Raw genomic sequence first — 21587 nt, 5'->3', positions numbered from 1 at the left:
AGGTACATTCCATGCTTTTCTGATAGAAAAGTCCCTGATGACGCCATTAAAATCCAACGAGCGCAGGATATCAGATTCTATGCTGAAGGCCGTTAGGGTCACAAACCACCCTTGCTTCTTGCTTGTTCGTAGCCGGTTCTCACTACCACACTGTTGTTCACATACTGACCACAATCAAGAAGTCGTACTGCAGCGCCCTGCACACCCAGGATGATGATGTGCTGTGAATCATCCTCGCGTTATGTAGCTGACAACGTGCTCGCACCGCTGATGTAACACCAAAGATCAGATGAATCTACATGGCAATACCACCACAATTCAAATTCTTGCATACATTTTCTGTTCTTTTTTTGCTATTCTCAGTATAACGTGTCATAATATTTTTCATTTGGTGGGGGTCCCCTTCTGGTGGGGGCCCCTTCTGGTTGGGGCCCCTTCTGGTGGGGGCCCCTTCTGGTGGGGGCCCCTTCTGGTGGGGGCCCCTTCTGGTGGGGGGCCCCTTCTGGTTGGGGCCCCTTCTGGTGGGGGCCCCTTCTGGTGGGGGCCCCTTCTGGTGAGGGTCCCTTCTGGTGGGGCCCCTTCTGGTGGGGGCCCCTTCTGGTGGGGGCTCCTTCTGGTGGGGACATTTTCTGGTGGAGGCCCCTTCTGGTGGGGGCCCCTTCTGGTGAGGGTCCCTTCTGGTGGGGCCCCTTCTGGTGGGGGCCCCTTCTGGTGGGGGCTCCTTCTGGTGGGGACATTTTCTGGTGGAGGCCCCTTCTGGTGGGGGCCCATTCTGGTGGGGGCCCCTTCTTGTGGGGGCCCCTTCTGGTGGGGGGCCCGGGGCTCGGGCCCTGGGCCCCTCCCCTAAATCCGACCCTGATTCCAGGTCAGCAGGCGGCTCAAGATCAATTAATTAAAGCCAATGTTACTTCCTCTGCAAAATTTAAACGGGAGTGTGAAGTAAGGGATTAGAAAATGGAGGAAAATAAGAAAAGGCGACAGTATGACATTGTGCTAAAGCGCAACAAAGACACTTTCCCATAATAATCCCGAGACTAAATATGCCAGCAAACATTCAAAGATCTGCAAGAGTCTAGGTTATTTCCTCTACATAATCAACAAGTGATTCCACATTAGTGATGAATATATTTGAGGGGTCTATAAAATGGAAAGAGAAAAAGAAATTACAGTATATCCAGTGGGTAGCGTAGCAGCACTTAAAACACTAGTCTCCTCATCTCTCTACCCAACATTCCAACTAACTGAAGAAGACCAGCAAGTATTCAAAGTACAGCAATAACCCAGGTTATTTCCTCCGCAAAGTCATAAACAAGATGTGCAGTTGAAATGAATTCGTGTTAGAAACTAATAAAAGGAAAGAGGAGAAGGCGACAATGTTTATTTGTGGTAGAGCAGCAGCAGCAACACTTCTCCTCTCACCTCTCCACCCATCATTCCTACTAAATAAAGGAAAGCGAGCAAGCATTCAAGCATCTACAATAGCAAAGGTTATTTCCTGTGCAGAATCATAAAGACGATGTGCTGTGGTTATAAATCTGTGTGAATGAGAGGAGGAGAAGAAAGCGACAGTGCCATTGGTGTAGAACAGCAGCAGCTAAAACAGTAGTTCCTCATATGTCTGCCCAGCACTCGTATTAAGTGTCTGAAGACCAGCAAGCATTCAAACACGTACAACTGCCTACGATATTACTTCTTCAGAATTTCAAACAGGAAGTAAAGTTGGTATAACATGGAAAGAAAAACAGGAGGTGACAGTTACATTTGGGTAGAACAGCAGCGTCACAAACACTAGTTGCCTCCTCTCTCTCTTCCCAATATTCCTACTTACTGCAGGAATTTGTCCACAGTGTTAAAAGTTTAGCCCAAGGTATTTCCTCTGCATAATCTTAAAGAGGACGAGTAGTTGAAATAAGTTCATGTGAGGGAGCTATGAAAAGGAAATTGAAGGAGAGGAATATATATACTTGGGGCACGTTGTACATTAAGAAAAAAGTTATACTCGCAGATCTTATCGTTATTTTAAGTATCATCTTAAACAGAATCAATAGATATTTGCAGTCAAGAGAAATCAAGTGTTCTTTAAGTTCATTATAATCGGCAGAACGAAAATCGGGGACTTTTACCATATTATCTCTCTTCTCGTATTAACAGGTTATTTTAAAAACCACTCCTGAACTATACTCCCACTGAGTCACTGAACTGCAAATTTCCTGTCAAAGTAGTCCGGTCTATTTTACACTAAAGTTTAAATCCCCTACTATTACTACGTTGCCGTGTCTAGATGCCCTAAACATTTTGCTCAATGAAGTCTCACTCTGACGCTATCTAAGTTAGAGGGTCGAGATATAACACCTAAAATATATTTCCATTTTCCTAGAAATTCTACCCAAACAAATTCTATGTCTAATTCAGAGAATTAGACATAGAATTAGCAAGAGCACCCACACCTGACCTTGATAACTGAACCCCATCCATAGCATACAAGTAATTTCTGCCTTGAAAGTTGTCCCAGCTGTCAATGAATGGTACTGCATTATCCTTACACTATTTGTCCAGCCAAAAATTATATAAATTGCTCTGGATAGTCATTCATTCCCAACTTCATTTCTAGGCAATGCCACATATACCAGAGCTCTCTCCCTTTTTCCTAATTATGTATATTGCTCTCTAATACCTGCTAACTAAATCCTCACTTCTAGGCTTGCCTACATCAGGTAATAGAATTGATCCCATTCTCATTGAAAATATTGTCAAGACAGCTAACAATATCCTCCATCCGAGCCCCAGGAAAGCAAACCATCTGTGTCCATCACTATCCTTCAAGCAGAGCGTGCTATCTATTAACCTAATCTGACTGTTCCCAACAAGCACTATATTATTACTTTTCTTGGTGTATTTTGTCTTGTTCCCAGTAGTCTACTCACATTCGTCAGGCAGTACAGAGAATGGACTGGAAGTTTCCACAGCAGTCTCCTGGATCTTCGTCATTTCCACTTTTTCCATCTTTCTTCTTGGCCACAGCTTCATTCCATTCTGATTGGCCACTGTGAGGATTCTCAACAGGATAATTACTACGAATCCTCTATTTTTATTCAGTCAGTCACTGTATCTCTCACCTCACCTACTCCAGCTGCTCCTTAACTTGCTGGTAAAGGTGTTCTATAGAGGGCATCTCGTTTCAGTTTCACAGAGCTCAATGTACATCCTCACACCGATACAATGGAACTGTCTGTGCATTAGAGCCCTTAGTGAAGGCATTCATTTCGTATTTTTAAATAATATGCCTCTACGCTTTCTCCTGGAGCAGCTGCCAACATGGGTATGGGTATATCTGTCAATGTTGCTGTCCTTCATAAAGGCAAGGGACCCTCAGTGTTACACTTGTGCAACCTTTGGGTATTTTTACTGTGGTAACTTTTACCAGGCTATGACTTCATCAGTTCGGCACAGAGAGGAATGAGGGAAGATAAGAGATTTGAGGTAATCAGTCCCTTACCCTGGAGATGGCGTGTTCCGTGCATAAGTCATGGTAAGAATACAGTACATTTGCCAAGAGGTTAATATATTTCAAATGGTTGAGAGATGAAACATTGGAGGCGGAATCACCAGTGGAAGTAGAACATTGTGAGGTGATCTGTCCCAGAGTGAAGAGGAGTTCTAGGATGTTAGCATCCTTAATGATGGTTCTGGCCTATGAAGATGCTCATACTAACGTTCTCCTGAGATGCAGCTCTCTCTTTGATCCATTTTTTGTATCTGTGGTGATTTTTGTGTTGTGCGGATGCTTATGGTCATTCGGTTAACATTATCTTAGAGGCAACGGAGACCTGTAATCCTTGATCAAGTGGCTTGGGGTAATGCCTGTTAGTTCCTAGCAGCAAACAGAACTGTGAGAAGCACCACAAAATTATGTAGCCATAGGTGTTCTGACACAATACACATTTTTGTCTGTTTGTATGAACAGCTCAACATGTAATTCTTCCCTTTACAGGCTTCCTGTTATACATCCGCTAAGCAACAACTGATCCCTCCACAGTCAGGACCATATACATCAAGATAATGGACACACTTTTGACCAAATCCCTCCTTAATGTATTATACAAACCAAGACACATTATCCCTCTCCACGGTATGACAGGGGTTATGGATGCTGATTATTAATTCACGATAGACATCGATGTAGAAGGGTTATATTGTTATATTTACATCACATTCTTTCTTTTATCAACAAAAAGCCCTACAGTATTTGTTGACGGCTCGTAAATAACTAAGTCACGTTTTTGGAGACATTCCAATGTTCTAATTATCGTTCGTTTACAGCACTACATTTTCTACTTGTCAAATCCTTTGCAAATCTCCACAAACTTGTCCTATTTATTTGCCCTTTTGTGGCATGCAAAGAGTACGTAACCTTTATTCAGCGCATGTACACACCCTCATTTACAGGCTATCTCCCCCAACCAGCGAACCAGGGAACCAGTACCCAGGTTCCAGCCAATAAGAAGATGGTTTTGGCAATCGCAGAGGTTATGTGGGTATCACTCTCCTGTCTGCCCTTGTCATTCCCATTCTAGAGCTGGTTGAAGCACGGTCTGCTCTCTAGTGGCTTCTATTCTGTCTTGCTTACCGTGGAGTGCACTAATACCTATTGTTGTGCATAGTGTATATAGTGTACATACTTCTGTTCCAATTTGGTGAAGGATAATATAAGTCAAAAGTTTTCTGCTGTGTTTATTTTGCTCCCTTTACACCCAGGATAACAGGCCATTTGAACACCTGGGTTGTAATACCATTGTTCAGTGGTTTTCGGGTTTGTCTGTAAAACATACCCCAGGGTCTCTTTTCTCCACCTCCAGTACAGTTCAGAATTCGACAAACTGTTCCGTCTCGAACTCCTGACTTTCGTAGGTCCAAAGCGTAAGGGATTTCTGCTTAACCCTCACAGTGTCAAGGCCACTTCGGCCTAACTCCTCTGTTGTGTCATATTGACGTGTGACACAATATAATCTTTTAACATATAATCTCTTAACATTAATACCCTTCGCAAGGAAGAACTATATCAAGAAAAAGAGGCGACAATGGATTTAGAGTTAGTTCTCGTACTATCATTAATTACAGTATCAGAGAATAACACATTCTGAGTAAGACCATTAGTGGGCAAAATAGCCTTCTGGGCATAGTAGAACAGACACCGTTTCACGATGCCGGACGCTAACACATGAAGAAAGTCTCTGATGACACTGGATATTGTTTAGAGTAGAAAATCGCCTCATTCTTCAGGGTTAACTTTCTAAAGAAACAAGACCATCTTCGCTTTTCTTATTTCCACTGGCGGTTTCCAAAAAACATCCAAAGTTAAACCAATATGCCCAAAATTCTTCTATTTGCTTCATTTCATTAATCCTAGGTCCATCAAACCCAGGAGTGGAGACAGCATTTGTTCCATTAAAGGCTCATTCAGTTCCCCTCCTATCAATTGGCAGACCATCTTTCCAACATAATCCATATACTATTCCGACAACATCCCTAGAATCCTCATTTGAGCGCCTGGCGAATAACCTTAACCAGAAATTCCTCAGTTACTCGACATCGACATTTCCCCAACGATTCATTCCCTATGTATCCCAAGTACCATCAAGTGCTTAGGCGGAGCACCTTCTTTACTCTTTAATTTACTGCAGTCTGGATCCCGATATACTTGCCTCCCTTTTCCTCTTCGACAACCTCTTGCATTATGGATTAATTCAGCTGGTCCTCTTTCATTATTAATTTCACTTCGATCTTGAGAGACTTTCGACTCAACAAATGTCCCTAAGCTATCCTAGACTTAATGGATTCGAGTTCTTTAAAAATCTCACCCACTTCCAAGTTGCTGAGCATTTAAAGTTCTATTGGCTGACCAATGGGAAGCAAAGAGTTTACATAAATGGGATCAAGTCTCAGTGGGGACCGATCACTAGTGGCGTTCCACAAGGTTAAGTTTTGGACTCATTGTTGTTCATAATTTACATAATTTACGAAGGAACAACGAGAGAAATGAGTAAATAAGTTGATGACACAAAAATTGGCCGAATAATACTCTTTCAGTAGGAGTGTCATGCTAAGACTATGTTACATTTATTTGGCTTATGTCACACACCCACATACGCATGCTTCCAGACCAGTGAACCAGGGGCTAAGGGTTTAACGAGAAGGGGCCCCATCGTTATACCAGTACCTCGGTTTAGCCCACCAATCACAACGAAATCCATTAAAACTGTGAAGCTACGTGGCACGCTCGTGAAGCAGCTCTGCCAGACTTGCCGTCACTGCTGCTATGGTTCTCACCATGTCATGTGCTAGCATTTTTACCTCATTGCACTTAGTTGTAAATGCTGTACATAGGCTATGTTACAAAATGCGATATCTATAACGTACAGACATCTCCAGAGAACACTAGAAGACCAACTTATTGATCTCCCTCTAGCATCTAGCCTGTTTCTAGTTTTGTAACAGTTTGTCAGAAAGTATTCTGGTCCAGTTATCTTTTAAAATTGTAAATTTTAATAGTGTTTTTGAACTGCAACTGACAGGATACTAACGAAATAAAAATTAAGAAGTTTATTAACAAAGTTGTCTAGGTGGACAAAATCAAGGTAAATGAATTTGAAATAATTGAGGATATAAGCTCCTACACTTCACTTGTAGTGCAGAGTTAAATAGTACATATAGTATTAGCATATACAAACGTATGTGTGAGAATGTATGTATGTATGTGGTCCAAGGTGTTCGTTATGTCTCAATAAGACTAGACTCGACTTAAACTTTAACAGTGACTGACTAAACATCCTCGAATAATCTATCTTCTCGACCAACAAGACAATCAAAACAGCTTGCTTGAACAATATGACGAACGATTCGCCGAACAATGATAATGTACAAAGCAGCAGCACGGAGTCAGGAACAAAGAGACAAAATAACGACCTTAGCTGGGGACCATCAGCAGATCCTCCATGAAAGTCATAAACTCCCTTAATACTGAATGTAAGTTCAGCATTACAGAATCCCCGACTACGACTGAGCATAGATGCCACACGAAATGGGTCAGAAGCTTTAGCTTGGGACCTGGGTTGACTTAGAGTGCCAGTACAACACACAGCCTCAGCAAAACATCGAAAATCATTATGTCTGAACAATGCTCTGTGAACAGAGTTACACAGAGTAACAAGATATATGTTTCGACTCACCAACGAAACCATACTCTACTAAAACAGTCCTAATAAGGAACTAACAGATAGCTATAGACATGCTTGTCCAGCGATGACCAGATATCGAGAGAGCGATTTCTCGACTACAGGCCTCACATCAGGTGATATCATGTGACTCGCTACTGGTACTGCAGAGATGCCAGGTGGTAAACAAGCAAGCTGATAGATAGCTAACCAGTTTACCAATGAGAACAGCCAACCACAACTCTCGAACAGTGAACAACGTGAAGTGTAAATGTTACATCTTACCTAATGACTTAGCTAACTCAAATAATAGTATAAAGCAATATATTTTTATTTTGTCTATTAATGAAAAAATCAGCAATATAAAATTATATGAAAGATAATATACATCAAATATACAACATATATATTGTGTCCCTTTCAGGGAGTGCAACAAGCTATATACAGTGGAATCTCATGAATGGTTCCGAACATGAACAAATCGGTTCACGACCAAAAATTTTGTTTAAATTTATTTATCAGGTGCTGAAGAAACACAGCCGCGCCAATTTTCACATTCCGTGCCATTTTTTGCATGTGCTAAGACTTTGGGAAGTTTTAAAAAGAAACTGGACAAGTATGAGTGAGAAGAACTGGGTTTGATTGATACCTGAGGTATTGAACCTAGTTCTTGGGTTGCTGGGAAAATGTTGGATAAGTGAGTGGGTGGGAAGAGTAGCTTTGAGAAAGATCTGCCTAGCATGGGCCAGTAGGCATTCCACAGTGTTCCTCCATTCTTATCTTATATATTTAACCAACGATATATTGAGTTAAAATTTACAAGAGGACTCCTGTTATTTATAATTCATGACATTCACCTTATTGCGAACACTCGCACAATGGCTTTAGATTACTGCTAACCAGAACTCCTAAATCTTTTTCACACTGAGAGTGATTAAAATTACCTTATTTAGTTTATAAGCTACATAGTTTTTTCTTGACGAAGGCTTAGAACTTTGTATTTTTCTTTACATTAAGCTGCATCTGCCACTTTTCTTACCTCTGCATAAATCTATTCAGATCTTCCCGTTGCGCTACAGTGTCCTCATTAGTACTAATCCGAGACCTTATTTTGATGTCATCAGCAAATTTGCTTTTATCAGTATTTATTCCCTCATCTATATTGTTTATGTATATTGTGAACAACAAAGGGCCCAGTACTATAACCTATGGAACATCGCTTGTGACACATCCCTAGTCTGAGTTCTTCCATTTATGCAAATTTTCTATTCACTATCTGTCAACCTCCTATTCTGTGTGATTGTACTTTCTTAAACAAATGCCTTACTGATGTTTATATTCAGAATTCATATTCATCACCATGATCTTCCACTACAAGTTTGAACCTTAGCGAAAAAAAGTTAGTAATTACAATAATAATATCAATAAAAATAATAATAATCATACTACTACTACTACTACTAATAGTAATAATAATAATAATAATAATAATAATAATAATAATAATAATAATAATAATAATAATAATAATTATTATTATTATTATTATTATTATTATTATTATTATTATTATTTTAACATGTACATGATACAGGTTATACATATTTAGCTGACATCAGTGACATACTATATAGAAAACCCCTGGTTATGCAGAGCATTTTGGGTAACTTTGGTTAATTTTGTCCCCAGGATGCGACCTACACAGGTCAGCTAACAACCAGGTACTTACTTGATGCTATGTGAACGTGACAGCACATGCCTTAAGAAAATATGTCCAATCTTTCCACCCATTCCGAGGATCGAACCACGGATCTCAGTGTGTGAGCTGAGTGCGCTAACACCCAAGCTACAAGACACCATAAATTCGTAAAGCAGGAGCTCCCCTTTGTAAAATAGTGCTCAGATTTATTTATCTATTTATGTCTTTCCAAATGGCTTTAAATAACCTCGGCAATCATTGATTCCATCAGTTTCCCACAATGGAGGTTACGCTAGTTGGTCTCTAATTCGAAGCTAAGGACTGTCTCCGGCTTTGAAGATTGGTGTCACATTTGCCATTTTCCACTTATCTGGCATTATGCCAGTTCGTAGCAATATGATGAAAAGACTAGCCAATGGTTTACTAAGTTACCCGTTACAATCCTCTTTATTATTATTATTATTATTATTATTATTATTATTATTATTATTATTATTATTATTATTATTATTATTATTAAAACTGAGCACTAAACCCAAAAGGGTCATATAATGCTGCGAGGGTTAAAAGTGTGCAAGAGGCAGAGTCAGTAAGTTTAGTGTACAGCGCTAAGGAAAAATATTATCAAAGTCGGTGTAATAAAGCTGCCGCTGACAAAACGTTGAAGAGAGAGGCTGCATCAGAGGTGGGTATATCTGCGAGGAAGTCAGATAAAGTACGGCGTAAGAGCAGTGACGAAGTCGGAGACAAATTCTACGTGTCGGCTGGTGTAGCATAGCAGAATAGTAAATGGAGAACTGACAACGGAACTTGACAATTCTTTCAGAGTGGCGGTGGATGCTTCTCCATGAGATACCCAACAGCGAGGCGTAGGTGTCCGATTTGAAGGCGGGAGAACGTATTGTCCCACTACAATGATAATAAGAAACCCAGAAACCCAATTCTCTGACTGTTTTGAGATTACCTCAAAATAGTCAGAGAATGGAATACCCGTATATCAAATGAAGAGATCACAGACAGCTGACTCCACTTCCTCATTGCCCAGAACTTCTACATGACCAGGGACACAGCGGAAGATTATGTCTTTGTTTTTACTAGAAATGCGACACAACCAAAGCTGTTACAAAGAACGAAGGGATGAGGAGAATCAGATTTTTGGATAGCAAGTACTATGAATTTGAGGTTGGCAGGGATGCAATGTGTATCACAGTGATGAAAAATGCATATAAGTCAGCTGTGAAAATGTTAGCTGAGTCCAATAAATATCTCCATACAACATTGTCCGGAAACACTGTGCAATCCTTACACCGTCAGAGGATTTAGAACTATCAGTGTCAACTACAATTGCATGAGCAAGAGATCGGAATAGGTTAACAAACAGAGAGCGAAAAGCTACAGTAGATAATTGAGCTTTCGTGCACGGAAGTCGGGAAGAACAGACACGAATCATCGGAATTTCTCAAAATGGAAAATAAACGTTAGAAGCCAGGTGGACATATGAAGGGGGAGTAAATGAAGAGAAGCGAAGAGAGAGTGAAAACAAAAAAAAAAGGGTCGGAGCATACAGGTCATGAAGGTCATGAGAACAGACAAAATATAGGAAAAATGGGCATCATGCCGATTGTGCAAAGAGGGTACATTCGCCTCTGCATAAAGGTTTTCGACTGGGGAGAAACAAAAAGCACTTAGGCACAAATGTAATCCCTGATGATGAGTGGGATCAAGATTAGAAAGAGTGGTTGGAGAGGTTGCAGAATATATCTGGTCGCCATAACACAGTTTCGATAAGAGTAGCGCAGAATGGAGACGAAGGAGACGTCTAACAGCCCCGCAAGAAAGAAGGACAAGGAGGGATTTCGAGGAGGTTCAGCCGGCTATGACAAGTTGTTTTCATGGAGGATTAATGTGAGGTTGCCAGGACAACCGACGATCAAACAGAAGACCGAGAAACCTGACCGTATCTCTTTCAGGGATATGGAAACCATTCAGGTATAATGTGGAATTAGAAATATAGGAGTGTCTAGTAAATATAATCCGATGTATTTTAGTAACAGAAAATTTAAACCCCCGAGTAGCGGTCTAGTTTGAAATACGGTCGATAGCAATCTGGAGAGAAGCTGATACTAGGTAACAGTCGGCCCCTTCGCAAGCTGTAGCAAAATCAATTAGATGGGAGAATGTAGGTAAGGTCATGAATAGCGAATGGAAAAAGAATGGTGCTAATAATATAACTCTCAGGGACACCTTCAGCCAGGACATAGTCAGGGAAAACACATATTATTAACCCGAACACAGAAACGTCTCTCAGACAAAAAAAAAAAAAATTAAGGAAAAAGCATCAGAATGCCACGATGACGTGAGGAATGAGCGTAGCCCAAGATGTTACATCGCCAGGCAGTGTCATTCGCTTTTTCCAAATAAAAAGACTATGATAATAACCAAGTGTTTACCAACAAAGTTATTACGAGTATAGATGGATCGGCCCTTACGAAAGCCAAGTTGACGAACGGAAAGACAATTAGTTCTTCAAATACCACACGAGAAGTCAGTCATTGAGAACAGTTCATCAGTGTTCTGGGATTTGCTTGTTTGTAATCTATCTGTCTGATAACCACGTCACTAGTGACTTTGATCATACATAACTTTTTGTCGTTCTGACCAATACGTATTTATTTTATTTCGGAAATTTCTCTGGTATTTTCCTGCGTAAAGCCCGAAAGGAAATAAGTTTAGAAGACTATGCATAGTTCCTTGTCACTGATGGGAAAGCAGACCTGAGAAACTTTTAAATGGTCCTGTCTTGACCCTAATCTAACTTCAATATTCCTGAAAGAAAACTTTTAGGTTAATCCTCGGATCCCTTGAGACTTAAACTTCATAATGTCGTTTGGATTTTCTCTCTTTTTTTTATTTTTTTTATTATAATGATTTCTTAAATGCTTGTATCCCTCTTTGATTCGCCTGTAAATGACTCTCTTTTGACCTCTGAAATATTTTAATCTATTGTTTATCAATTTAGGGTAATTTTCGTTTGATGTAATTTCAGTTTCGAATATAATAACCAGGGAAGCTTGAACAATGCTTTGAAAAAGTCATATTGGCTGCCATCACCACCTACCTGATTATTATTATTATTATTACAATAAAAACTAGGCACTAAACCCACAAGGGTCATACAGCGCTGCAATGGTAGGGTGTGCTAATAGTTTAATATACTTGATCGGAGGCTAGCGAGGCTGGAGAGTATAATGGAGTTAGAGTTTGAAAGGGCGGTGACGAGTGCTGAAGGAAGTATAATCAAAGTCTGCATAATATATTTGTTGCTGTCAAAAAGTCAAAGAGGGAGTCTGTGTCAAAGGTGGGGCTGTCAGCGAGGAAGGATGATAAAGTAAGAATGTTAGAGTCTGCGTACTTGCTGATAGACAGGACAGTCTAATAGAATATGGCAAACTGAATATGGAACCTGGCAATTCGCACCGAGTGGAACTGGGCGCCTCTCCATGAGATACCCACGACTGAGACGTGTGTGCCCGATGCAAAAATGGGAAAGTGTCGTCTCCCAACCACGATATCGATAAAAAAAAAAAGGACCAGGAACCTAAACTCGGCTTGACAGAATGTAATTTGTTATGAATCAACTCAGACCAACGTTTATGACAAAGATTACGAAGGTGGCTAGAGATTACAGCAAAATAGTCTGAGAATGGAATACCTCTATATGATACTGAAAGGTCATGTATCGTTGACCTCGCAGCAGTCTACCTGTTCGTTGCCCTGAACATCAACATGACCAGGGACCCAGCAGAAAACGATTTGATGATTGAGACATATGCAACATATGGGAATCTTAACTGAAGAAACGTTTTGCCACACAGTGGCTTCATCAGTTCATACAAAGGAGAATGGTGAAGAACAGGAGGAGTTTGAGGTAATCAGTCCCTCAACCTTGAAGTGGTTTATATACTGTAGACAGGTGAGGTGACGCAGTCGTAGGAGACATCACACTTGACAAATCCAAATGTGGATGTAGGTCTTCGTCCAAAGGTTGGACAAGTGCTGAAGACAACAATTTCTTTATTTTTGCTACAAATGTAACGTAACCAAAGTTGTACACGAAGAACTAGGAAATGTTAAAGGAATCCAAGACTACCACAAATATTGAGGTTTAATAAATGAACTCGCACAACACTGTCCAGGAAGACTGTTGCAAGCCAGAAATTGCCAGAGGATTTAGAGCTGTCAGTGTAAACTGCAATGGCATGATATTAAAAGCGGAAGTGGTTAATTAAGAAAAGTAAGCGAGAAGCAGCTGTAGGTGTTTGAACTTTCGCGCACGACAACAGTGGGGAAGAACAAACTCTAGCTGCTGGAACCTCCTAAAGGGGAAGAGAAAGGTTAGATGTTAGATGAACATATGAACGGGGCATCTCAAGAGGAGCCAAGAGCGAGTAAAGACAAAGAAAAAGAGACGGAATAAACACCAGCGTCGAATAAATATAATGGACCTCTAATAACGTCCGTTACTATCTTACATGCAAAAAGGATCGTGAAGGTCATTAGAGAGGACAAAATAACGGAGGCAATGGGCATCAAGTTGATCAAGGGTTGAACATTCGCCTATGCACTCAGTCTCTTGACAGTTAAGGAACGAAAAACACCTAGTCATATACCTAATCAATGATTATGGATAGCAAGAAATTTAGAAAGACTTGCGGGAGAGGCCGCAGAATATATCTGGTCGCCATTGTCTAATTTCGATAAAATTAGGGCTGAATGCAGTCGAAAGAGAGTTCGACGATCAACACCCCACGAAAGAAGAGCAAAGGTTTAAGGAGGTTCAGCCTGCTATAGCAAGTCGCTTTCAGGAAGGTTTTCAGGACAGTGGTTTTCAGGACAATCGGCGATCAAATAGAAGGCCGAGAAATCCGACCATATCACGTTCAGTGATATGGGAGCCATACAGGTACAATTTCGTGCGCTTTAGCACCAGAAAATGTAAATCCATGATAGTGTCCAAATGAGAAACACGGTTGACAGCATTCTGGAGTGAGGCTGCTACTAGGCCGCAGCTGGCGCTCGCACAGTCTATAGCAAAGTCATCAGCGTTAAGTAGTGATTAAATATTGCATGGGAGAACAGAGGTCAAATCATTTATAGCAAGTGGATAAAAAAGTGGTGCTATAGACACATCTCTGAGGGACATCTTAAGAGAACATCCAGGGAAAGTTTTTAAGGAAAAGTGGCAGATTGCCTCGGAGGCCTAAGGAATGAACTAGGGCCAAGATGTTATATCTCATTGTAGTGTCATATGCATTTTCAAGATCAAACAAGACTGCAATAACTCAGTGGTTACTAACAAAGGCACTACGAACATAGGTATCTAAGCGATGTAAGGGGTCAGTGGTAGAGTGGCCCTTATAAAAGTCAAATTGACTAGTGGAAAGACTATTGTCTCTTCAAATACCACACCAAAGGTCTATTTATTAGACGTTCCGTCAACTTGCAAACTGCACTGGTAGAAGCTATGGGACAATAGTGTGAGGCATCATGGCCGAAGTACCTGGTTTACGAAAACGTAAAACAATGGTAGTTTTCCACAGCTGGGGAAGAACTCTTTGCGACCAGATAAAATTAAAAAGACGTAAGAGGACTGAGAGTGCTAAGGATGTAAATGCTGATGCATGCGAATATGAATGCCATCAGAACCAGCTGCCGACGATCCGCAAGTGGAAAATGTTGACTCTAGTTCCCAAAGCATAAAAGCACTAATATTATAAGACTCTTCTCTACCAGAAGAAAAGTCTAAAGGTAGTAACTCACCGGCAGACTTGGAGGAAAGAAACGCGGGGAATTGATGGAGTCCTTGAAAGATACGAACAAGATGATTTCCAGTTTCTGGGGTAATTTCAAGAGTGTTTGTAATGCTGACTGCGGCAACCCTAAGAACGGGAGCCGGATCTGGAGAGTACGTGCTACTCAGTTTCCATACTTTTTTTTTCCAAAACTGCATTCATAGAGGAAGCCGAAGTGACAGTAGAAACATAATCCCATCAACAATTGCGTCTAGCGTCTCTGATGACACGTCGGGCAACCGCTCTCACCAGCTTGAAATCAAGGAGTCGCTCTGTGGTCCTACTGTAGCGATATCGGTCCCATGCAGCATGTATCAAATGCACTGCAAGAGTTGAAGTAGGAGATCATCGAGGCATGCATTTCCGAGGGCGCCTACCTGAGGTTTAAGAGATAATGACAAAAATGGTTGTAATAGCTTAGCAGTTGAGGATAAAACAGAAGATTCTACACTAAAACCAGTTTAACGTGAATAAATGGCCCATATCGATATATTGCAAGGATAGGTCCTCTGCCCGTGGGCAGGGAGTATTTAATTGTCAAATTTAGTGATCGAAAGATTCTGGAGCTCGAGTTTCTCCAGAATGTCTTCATTACACTCGAGAAAGTGGCGTTATACCATTGTATTTGGGAGAACAATACATCCACAGCAATAATTAAGGAAGATGTACTTGCGAATCATAACCGCTGTGTTGTCAACAAAGTCAAGAAGGCAAAGATTATGTGCCTTGTCTGTATTTTGCACTGTGGCAAAATGTGTGCCACTCTTAAAAACATGGCAAAAGGAGTGCTTTGCTGATGTTGTTTTCGGAAAGACAGTAGAAGTTGGTTGGAATGCAGAGAATTTTGTCAAAAGTAGGACTTTGAAACATAGAGTGTAAGGGGAGGAATTGTTTATTGGACGTTTCTTAAAAGTGTGAGTGGAAGCTGAGGTAGGGTCATCAGTGACAGGTTGAGGTCATTTGGACGGAAGGTTAGAGATGGGCCGTCCAGAGTCGTGTGTAAGTTCAGGAACATTATCCGGAGAAGGTACTGGGTCGGAAGAGAGGTCAGAAGAATGGTCCGAAGGCGTGCCAGGGTCTGTAGGGGGTGCTGCAGGAAAGGGTTCGGCAGGCAAGTCATGGTTATAGGTCTCCATGATAAATGTTCCCCTTTTTATTTATTTTTAAAGTGGGGAGGAGAAAAAAGGGCGGGAGAAATGTGGAGGGATTACTTCCAGCAGAAATGAAAGAGATTACATATCCCCCTCTACGCCCAAGAGTACATCAGTGCAGCTAGCAGTGCAAATGCTGGATGGGACCCGTGCCATACCCTACCCATCAAGCCGATAAACTAGAGATCCAGGATAGCAACCTCGCATGCACCGAGCCACCTTGGCGGACAAAAGAGAGAGTTGGCGAAAACCCAACAAAAGGCATACCTCTCTCTGCCACACTTCCCGGAACCGACAGGCAGCCTCCAGAGATACACATGTCACCCGAAGAACACCCTAAGCCAGCCCCCAGCTCCGGAGGGGGATTGGGACATCCCAAGATTATTCAGATTCAATGGCAAACAACACCACCAAATGGACCTCAACAGAATGGGATGGATAACGACACGCTTTCCCCAACCTAGGAGCTAGAATTCCTGAGGGGAGGACTCCAGAGGCTAAAAGTAGGAAAGGAAGGAGGGGGCTGGGGAAAGGAGGAGGGATGGGGCAGGAAAGGAAAGGATGGGTCAGAGAGGGGAAGGATGGGGAAGAAAAGGGAAGGATGGGGCAAGGAAGAGAAGAGTGGAGGGGGGGAGGGTAATTAGGGTCGGTCGGAGCAAGAAGACCGAAAGGTCGAATCCCTCAGACAAAAAGCCTTTCTACCACATCAAGAATCCTCTCATAAATAGGACCACCTACCTGAACAACAGGATAATATCCAGTCTAGTTGCAGCAGTTCACTCCACCCAGGATGTTTTTCAGCGTTTTGAAATAGTCTAAGTGAAAGTCAGGGACACTGACTTGATTGTAATTATTAAGGTAATTCCATGATATATTGGAACTAAGATTTGTGACTGGTCATTCCAACTTCATCATTATTCTTAAGACTATAAATTTATAATTCCTTCTTGACAAGAACCAAGGTTGTTACCTCTGCTTGGTTCTATCAAAAACTGTTTTGAGAACCAAACCTGGATCGGATCAAGAAAATCGGTAGACTCAAGATTTCAAGTCAAATTGCTCAAATCAATTTGTCTAAAGTTAAAATTCTCCATTAACGTAATATTTTTTTCATCAAAATGCCTTATGAATTTCTTCCCAAGGTTTGGGGGACTGTCAGTCATTAGCAAAATTGTTTTTTCATGTCCCTCGAGGAACTGTAGCCAAAGAGATTCAGTGTCCGTTGCTTCCACTTTTAGATCTTGTCTAATGCAACAGTTTAAATTATCTCTGATATACATTGCCACTTCACAACACTTCCTACTAACCCTGTCGGTGTATAATAATGTATAGCCTCTCAGGTTGAACCAAGTCTCTGTAATAGCAATAACATCTATGCTTCCTACCATGCAATTAATCTTAGCTCATCAGTCTTATATATTACACTCCTACTATTAGTATAGTTAATCTTAAAGGGACTCAGTCACTCGCTGCCTTTTACTGTCTTCGTCAGTTGATCAGTGAGCAATGTCTTCTCATCATTTGTAAACATTGGTTTTTGGAAACCACACATATGCATAACATTTGAACATATGTTCAAAAGACACCATAAAACCCCGAGTCTTTGATATTTCTGTTTTATCTTTTGCATTTGTCCTCTAATTAAAATACTTCACACTCATAAAAGAAAAAAAAAATTGGGACTTCAGGAGAGTCGAATTTATTATATTTCTCAACAAAGCTGGAAAATTAACATCTACACTGTTCAAAACTAATACAACAATACCTGGAATTAAGAACACTATCGCTACGTGTTTGAAACATTTCAAAAGAAACATTTTCCACTTGTTACCTGGAAGCCGTATTATTTAATAATACTGCCAAATTAAATTTTCACAGCTCATGGTGAAATTCAAGCTTTCTGTCAATAAAGTCCACCAACACTGGATGTTTGAAGTCTACTATAAAAGGGATTTTCGTTTTTTTGAGAATGACAGTAAAAGGTCAAATTTGCCCTTACTCTAAACTCACAGAGTGCCACCATACCTTATTGAATGGATCAGCATTAATATTTTGATGCAGATCCGAAGTGGTAGTCTTTAGTTGTTGAATGGTGTCACTGTTTGTTTAATAAAATTAGCAAAATGGAACAGATGCAGCCCAATAACAATGTAAACATTGGTTTTTGGAAAGCACACATATACATGAAATTTGAAGTCCATCACAAAGGTATCCAGTTATCCCTGGGATTCCAGCAATAATAAGGTTTTAAATAATTTAATACACTGACATATTTTGTCCGCATACAAAATAAACTTGTTGAAAGTAATTCAACGGAAAACAAAATTACACAGTTTTTTACATAAAACTGAAAAAGTGATCTTACTTCAATTTTAGTCTCTTCTGTTATCGAAGCAGAAAGTACCTTTTTTGAATGGATAAAGCCATGATGCAGAAGGTTTGAATTTTATTGGAGAAATTTCAGGGAATCGTAGAATGAGTTCTACAACCTTTGTTATAGAACACCTGTACATACTAATAGCTGACTAATTACCGTACACCTGTGCTGGAAATGTGAAGGTACTTGGATAAGACATGTTCGTGTTATGAACCAAATAAGATTAACACTGAAGAAATTAAAAAAATAAATATATAGAAAATGAGACAACATCAGGCGCTCCCACTCAGAGACTTCCCGTCAGGAAGACTGAAAACTAATCTCACACACTCGCCACGGGAAGACCTAATACAGTAGATACAAATATCGTGTTGTATATATCTAACCAAGACAAGGCTGGAAGCAGTGCGCTTTAGTTATATAAATTTCGAATTAATGTAAATATAAGAAACCATTTATAAGCCACGGAGTAGTAAATAAGAGGAATATTCTTCCAGTTAGAGTCACTGCAACAAGAACTTTGTTTTTCTTAAAAAAAAAAAAAGATGGACATGCCTAAGACGGTGGGATCTGTCTACTGCATTATTATACTGTTCCTATGATCGTATATTTAGTGTGTATACAATGTAAAGATAATGTGAGCACAGTGTTTGAGCAATGTGATGAAAATGTGTGGGTAATCAGCGGGCAATTTAAGGGCAATGAGTGGACATGTGTAAACATTCAAAGGGCGATGTACGGACATGTGTGAACATTCTAAGGACAATGTGTGGAAATGTGTGAACATTCTAAGGATAATGTGTGGAAATGTGTGAACATTCTAAGGACAATGTGTGGGTATGTGTGAACATTCTAAGGACAATGTGTGGACATGTGTGAACATTCTAAGGACAATGTGTGGGTATGTGTGAACATTCTAAGGACAATGTGTGGACATGTGTGAACATTCTAAGGACAATGTGTGGGTATGTGTGAACATTCTAAGGACAATGTGTGGACATGTGTGAACATTCTAAGGACAATGTGTGGACAGTGTGTGAACAATGTGTAGACAGTGTATAGCCATTGTGTGTCTAGTGTGAGCATAGTCTGAAGACGGTGAGTAGAGTGTGAGGACAGTGTGAGGACTCTATGTAAATAGTGTGATGAATGTGGCGATTTTTGAAGACAGGACAACGTGCGAAAAATGTGGGCATGTGACAGCGTAAAATGCACCTGGAAAAAAAGAGAAAATATGATAATGTGAGAGAAGGTAATTACAAATGGCTCACCTGCTGGAAAGACGTGGAAGACGCATGGCTGCAGCTGCCGGCCCACAGCATTGACGCCCCAGCACAGCAAAGTGCCGTAGTCGAGCTCTGTGTTGGGCGTGTAGTTGACCGTTGATTCCCACCCTGACACTGTGATGTGATTCTGTAGGGGCACACCGGCATTCTGTCACTCAGGTGAGTAAGCCATTCATGATTGAAGTGACTCACTACATGTTCTCACTTAGAGAGCTCACTCATGTGGGGAGTAACTCAAAACTTATTCATAAGGGAAGTACTTCCCCACTTGAACTCACTCGTCTACTAATAGCTGACTAATTACCGTACACCTGTGCTGGAAATGTGAAGGTACTTGGATAAGACATGTACATATTTACATATTTACGTTGGAAATTCATGTACACCTGTGAGCATGGGAGTACATAAAGAACGCACGAGTCTATTGGAGTGCACGAGAGTACGAAGAACAACGCGGGAGAACATGATATTGAGTCAATGTGAGACTATACACGGATATGCATGGGAGTATATAAGAATACATGAAGATACATATTAATTCATAAGGTGTTTGCTGTTGTCAGTTATGCCGTGACAAATTTAAAAAATAACTAGGTGTATAACGGCCATAGCACGATTCGAGAATGCTATCCCCGTATTGCACAACCCCAGCCCCCTGTACGCCAAGGTACATGAAAAAAATAGTGCAGAGTGAGCCATAAGTTTCTAATGAAGCATTAACCTTGAATATTTGAAAGAAATTAGGAAAGATATTCACAAGTAATAACATGGACATTAATACCTTTATGTTTCAATAAATACGGCAAATTAGAGCGTACACAGCCAACTACTAAGTCAGTCTGCTACTGCAGACAGAATTAGTACCTCTTCAGCTTGGCTGCAAAACAGCCAAGCTGAAGAGGTATTCTCTTGTTATTTCAGAGAAACCACTATCCTAAAATACAGCAGCTCGTTAAGTTTGAAGCCGCTCACAGTTTGTATTATTAACAATGACTGTGAAGACAGTCACAAGACGCACTCTCAATTTATCGCATGAAAATCAGTATTTCAGTTTTTCCCAGCATCTTTCTTGACAAAAGGAAATTGTGATCCAAGTCATTGTGACCAGCATTTAAAGTTTTAATAAGGGAGAATAGCAAGTGCTTATGTATGCATTAAAGAAATTAAGTACATTTTACTTAAGCTTTCGGTACATAACATCAATTTTTTTTAGAAAACTCACATGCTACGTGAACATAACATATGTAGATATAATCATGGACTGCTTAATGAAGTTCAACACTGTGACTTATTTCTGATCAGGAGAGACATTCTCAAGTTATTTCACAGACCCCAATCTGATGGAACATTAAAACTTTCTGAACCTAAAATCAAGGCGAAGCTTCCTTTGAAGAAAATAGATCTGCACTAAAAGTTTAAAGTTGACCAGGTGAGAAAAATCTGTTATTGTTGCAAAGATTCCAATAAAATTTGCTTCTAAAGAGCCGAAACCCCAGAAATATTTCATGCATTTCATTAAGTTAATTTTGTTTTAATAATGGGAAAGCGCTAAATTAATAGGGGCATCATATGGTGTCTGTGGAATACGAAGCATTAATTTACAGTTCAAAGAAAGGAAAGTTATGTCCAGTTTCATGGATCAGACGTAACTAAACAGCATCAAGGCAAAATAATGCAATAATGAAAAAATACTCCTGCATTAGTGTATACAATGTTAAGTTTATTAAAACTGGCACCTGTGTTCTTCACTAACAAAACTAAACTTCTAAGTTGAATACTAGAGTGTTTAATTGTCTTAAGTCGATTAAAAGAGGTGTATTATAAAGATATATTATTGACGCCAATTTCTGGATTTGTCTATATATATAATTTAGCCACGAGCAGCTGCGGCATACTGACAGTACCATACGTTTTATATGGGATAAAAAAAAATGGTTATAACTATAACCATAATTTTTAAAGGGGTGGACCGGTTAGCCAGTAGATGGCTTCGGTCTGATGACCAAAAGCT

General features: G+C 40.3%; 1 protein-coding gene across 1 annotated transcript in view; it reads right to left on the bottom strand.

Moving 5' to 3' along the window:
• Window positions 1-21587, bottom strand: part of LOC128688798 (nephrin-like) — a 625489-nt gene that overhangs the window by 340932 nt on the left and 262970 nt on the right. Inside the window, exon 9 of the mRNA XM_070085659.1 lies at window positions 19562-19703. Coding sequence (XP_069941760.1) covers window positions 19562-19703 — 142 coding nt within the window. The remainder of the gene's footprint in view (window positions 1-19561; window positions 19704-21587) is intronic.

Source organism: Cherax quadricarinatus, chromosome 16 (genome assembly GCF_038502225.1).
Source record: "Cherax quadricarinatus isolate ZL_2023a chromosome 16, ASM3850222v1, whole genome shotgun sequence".
Taxonomy (NCBI): Eukaryota; Metazoa; Arthropoda; class Malacostraca; order Decapoda; family Parastacidae; genus Cherax; species Cherax quadricarinatus.
This window is presented reverse-complemented; position numbering and strand designations above follow the sequence as displayed.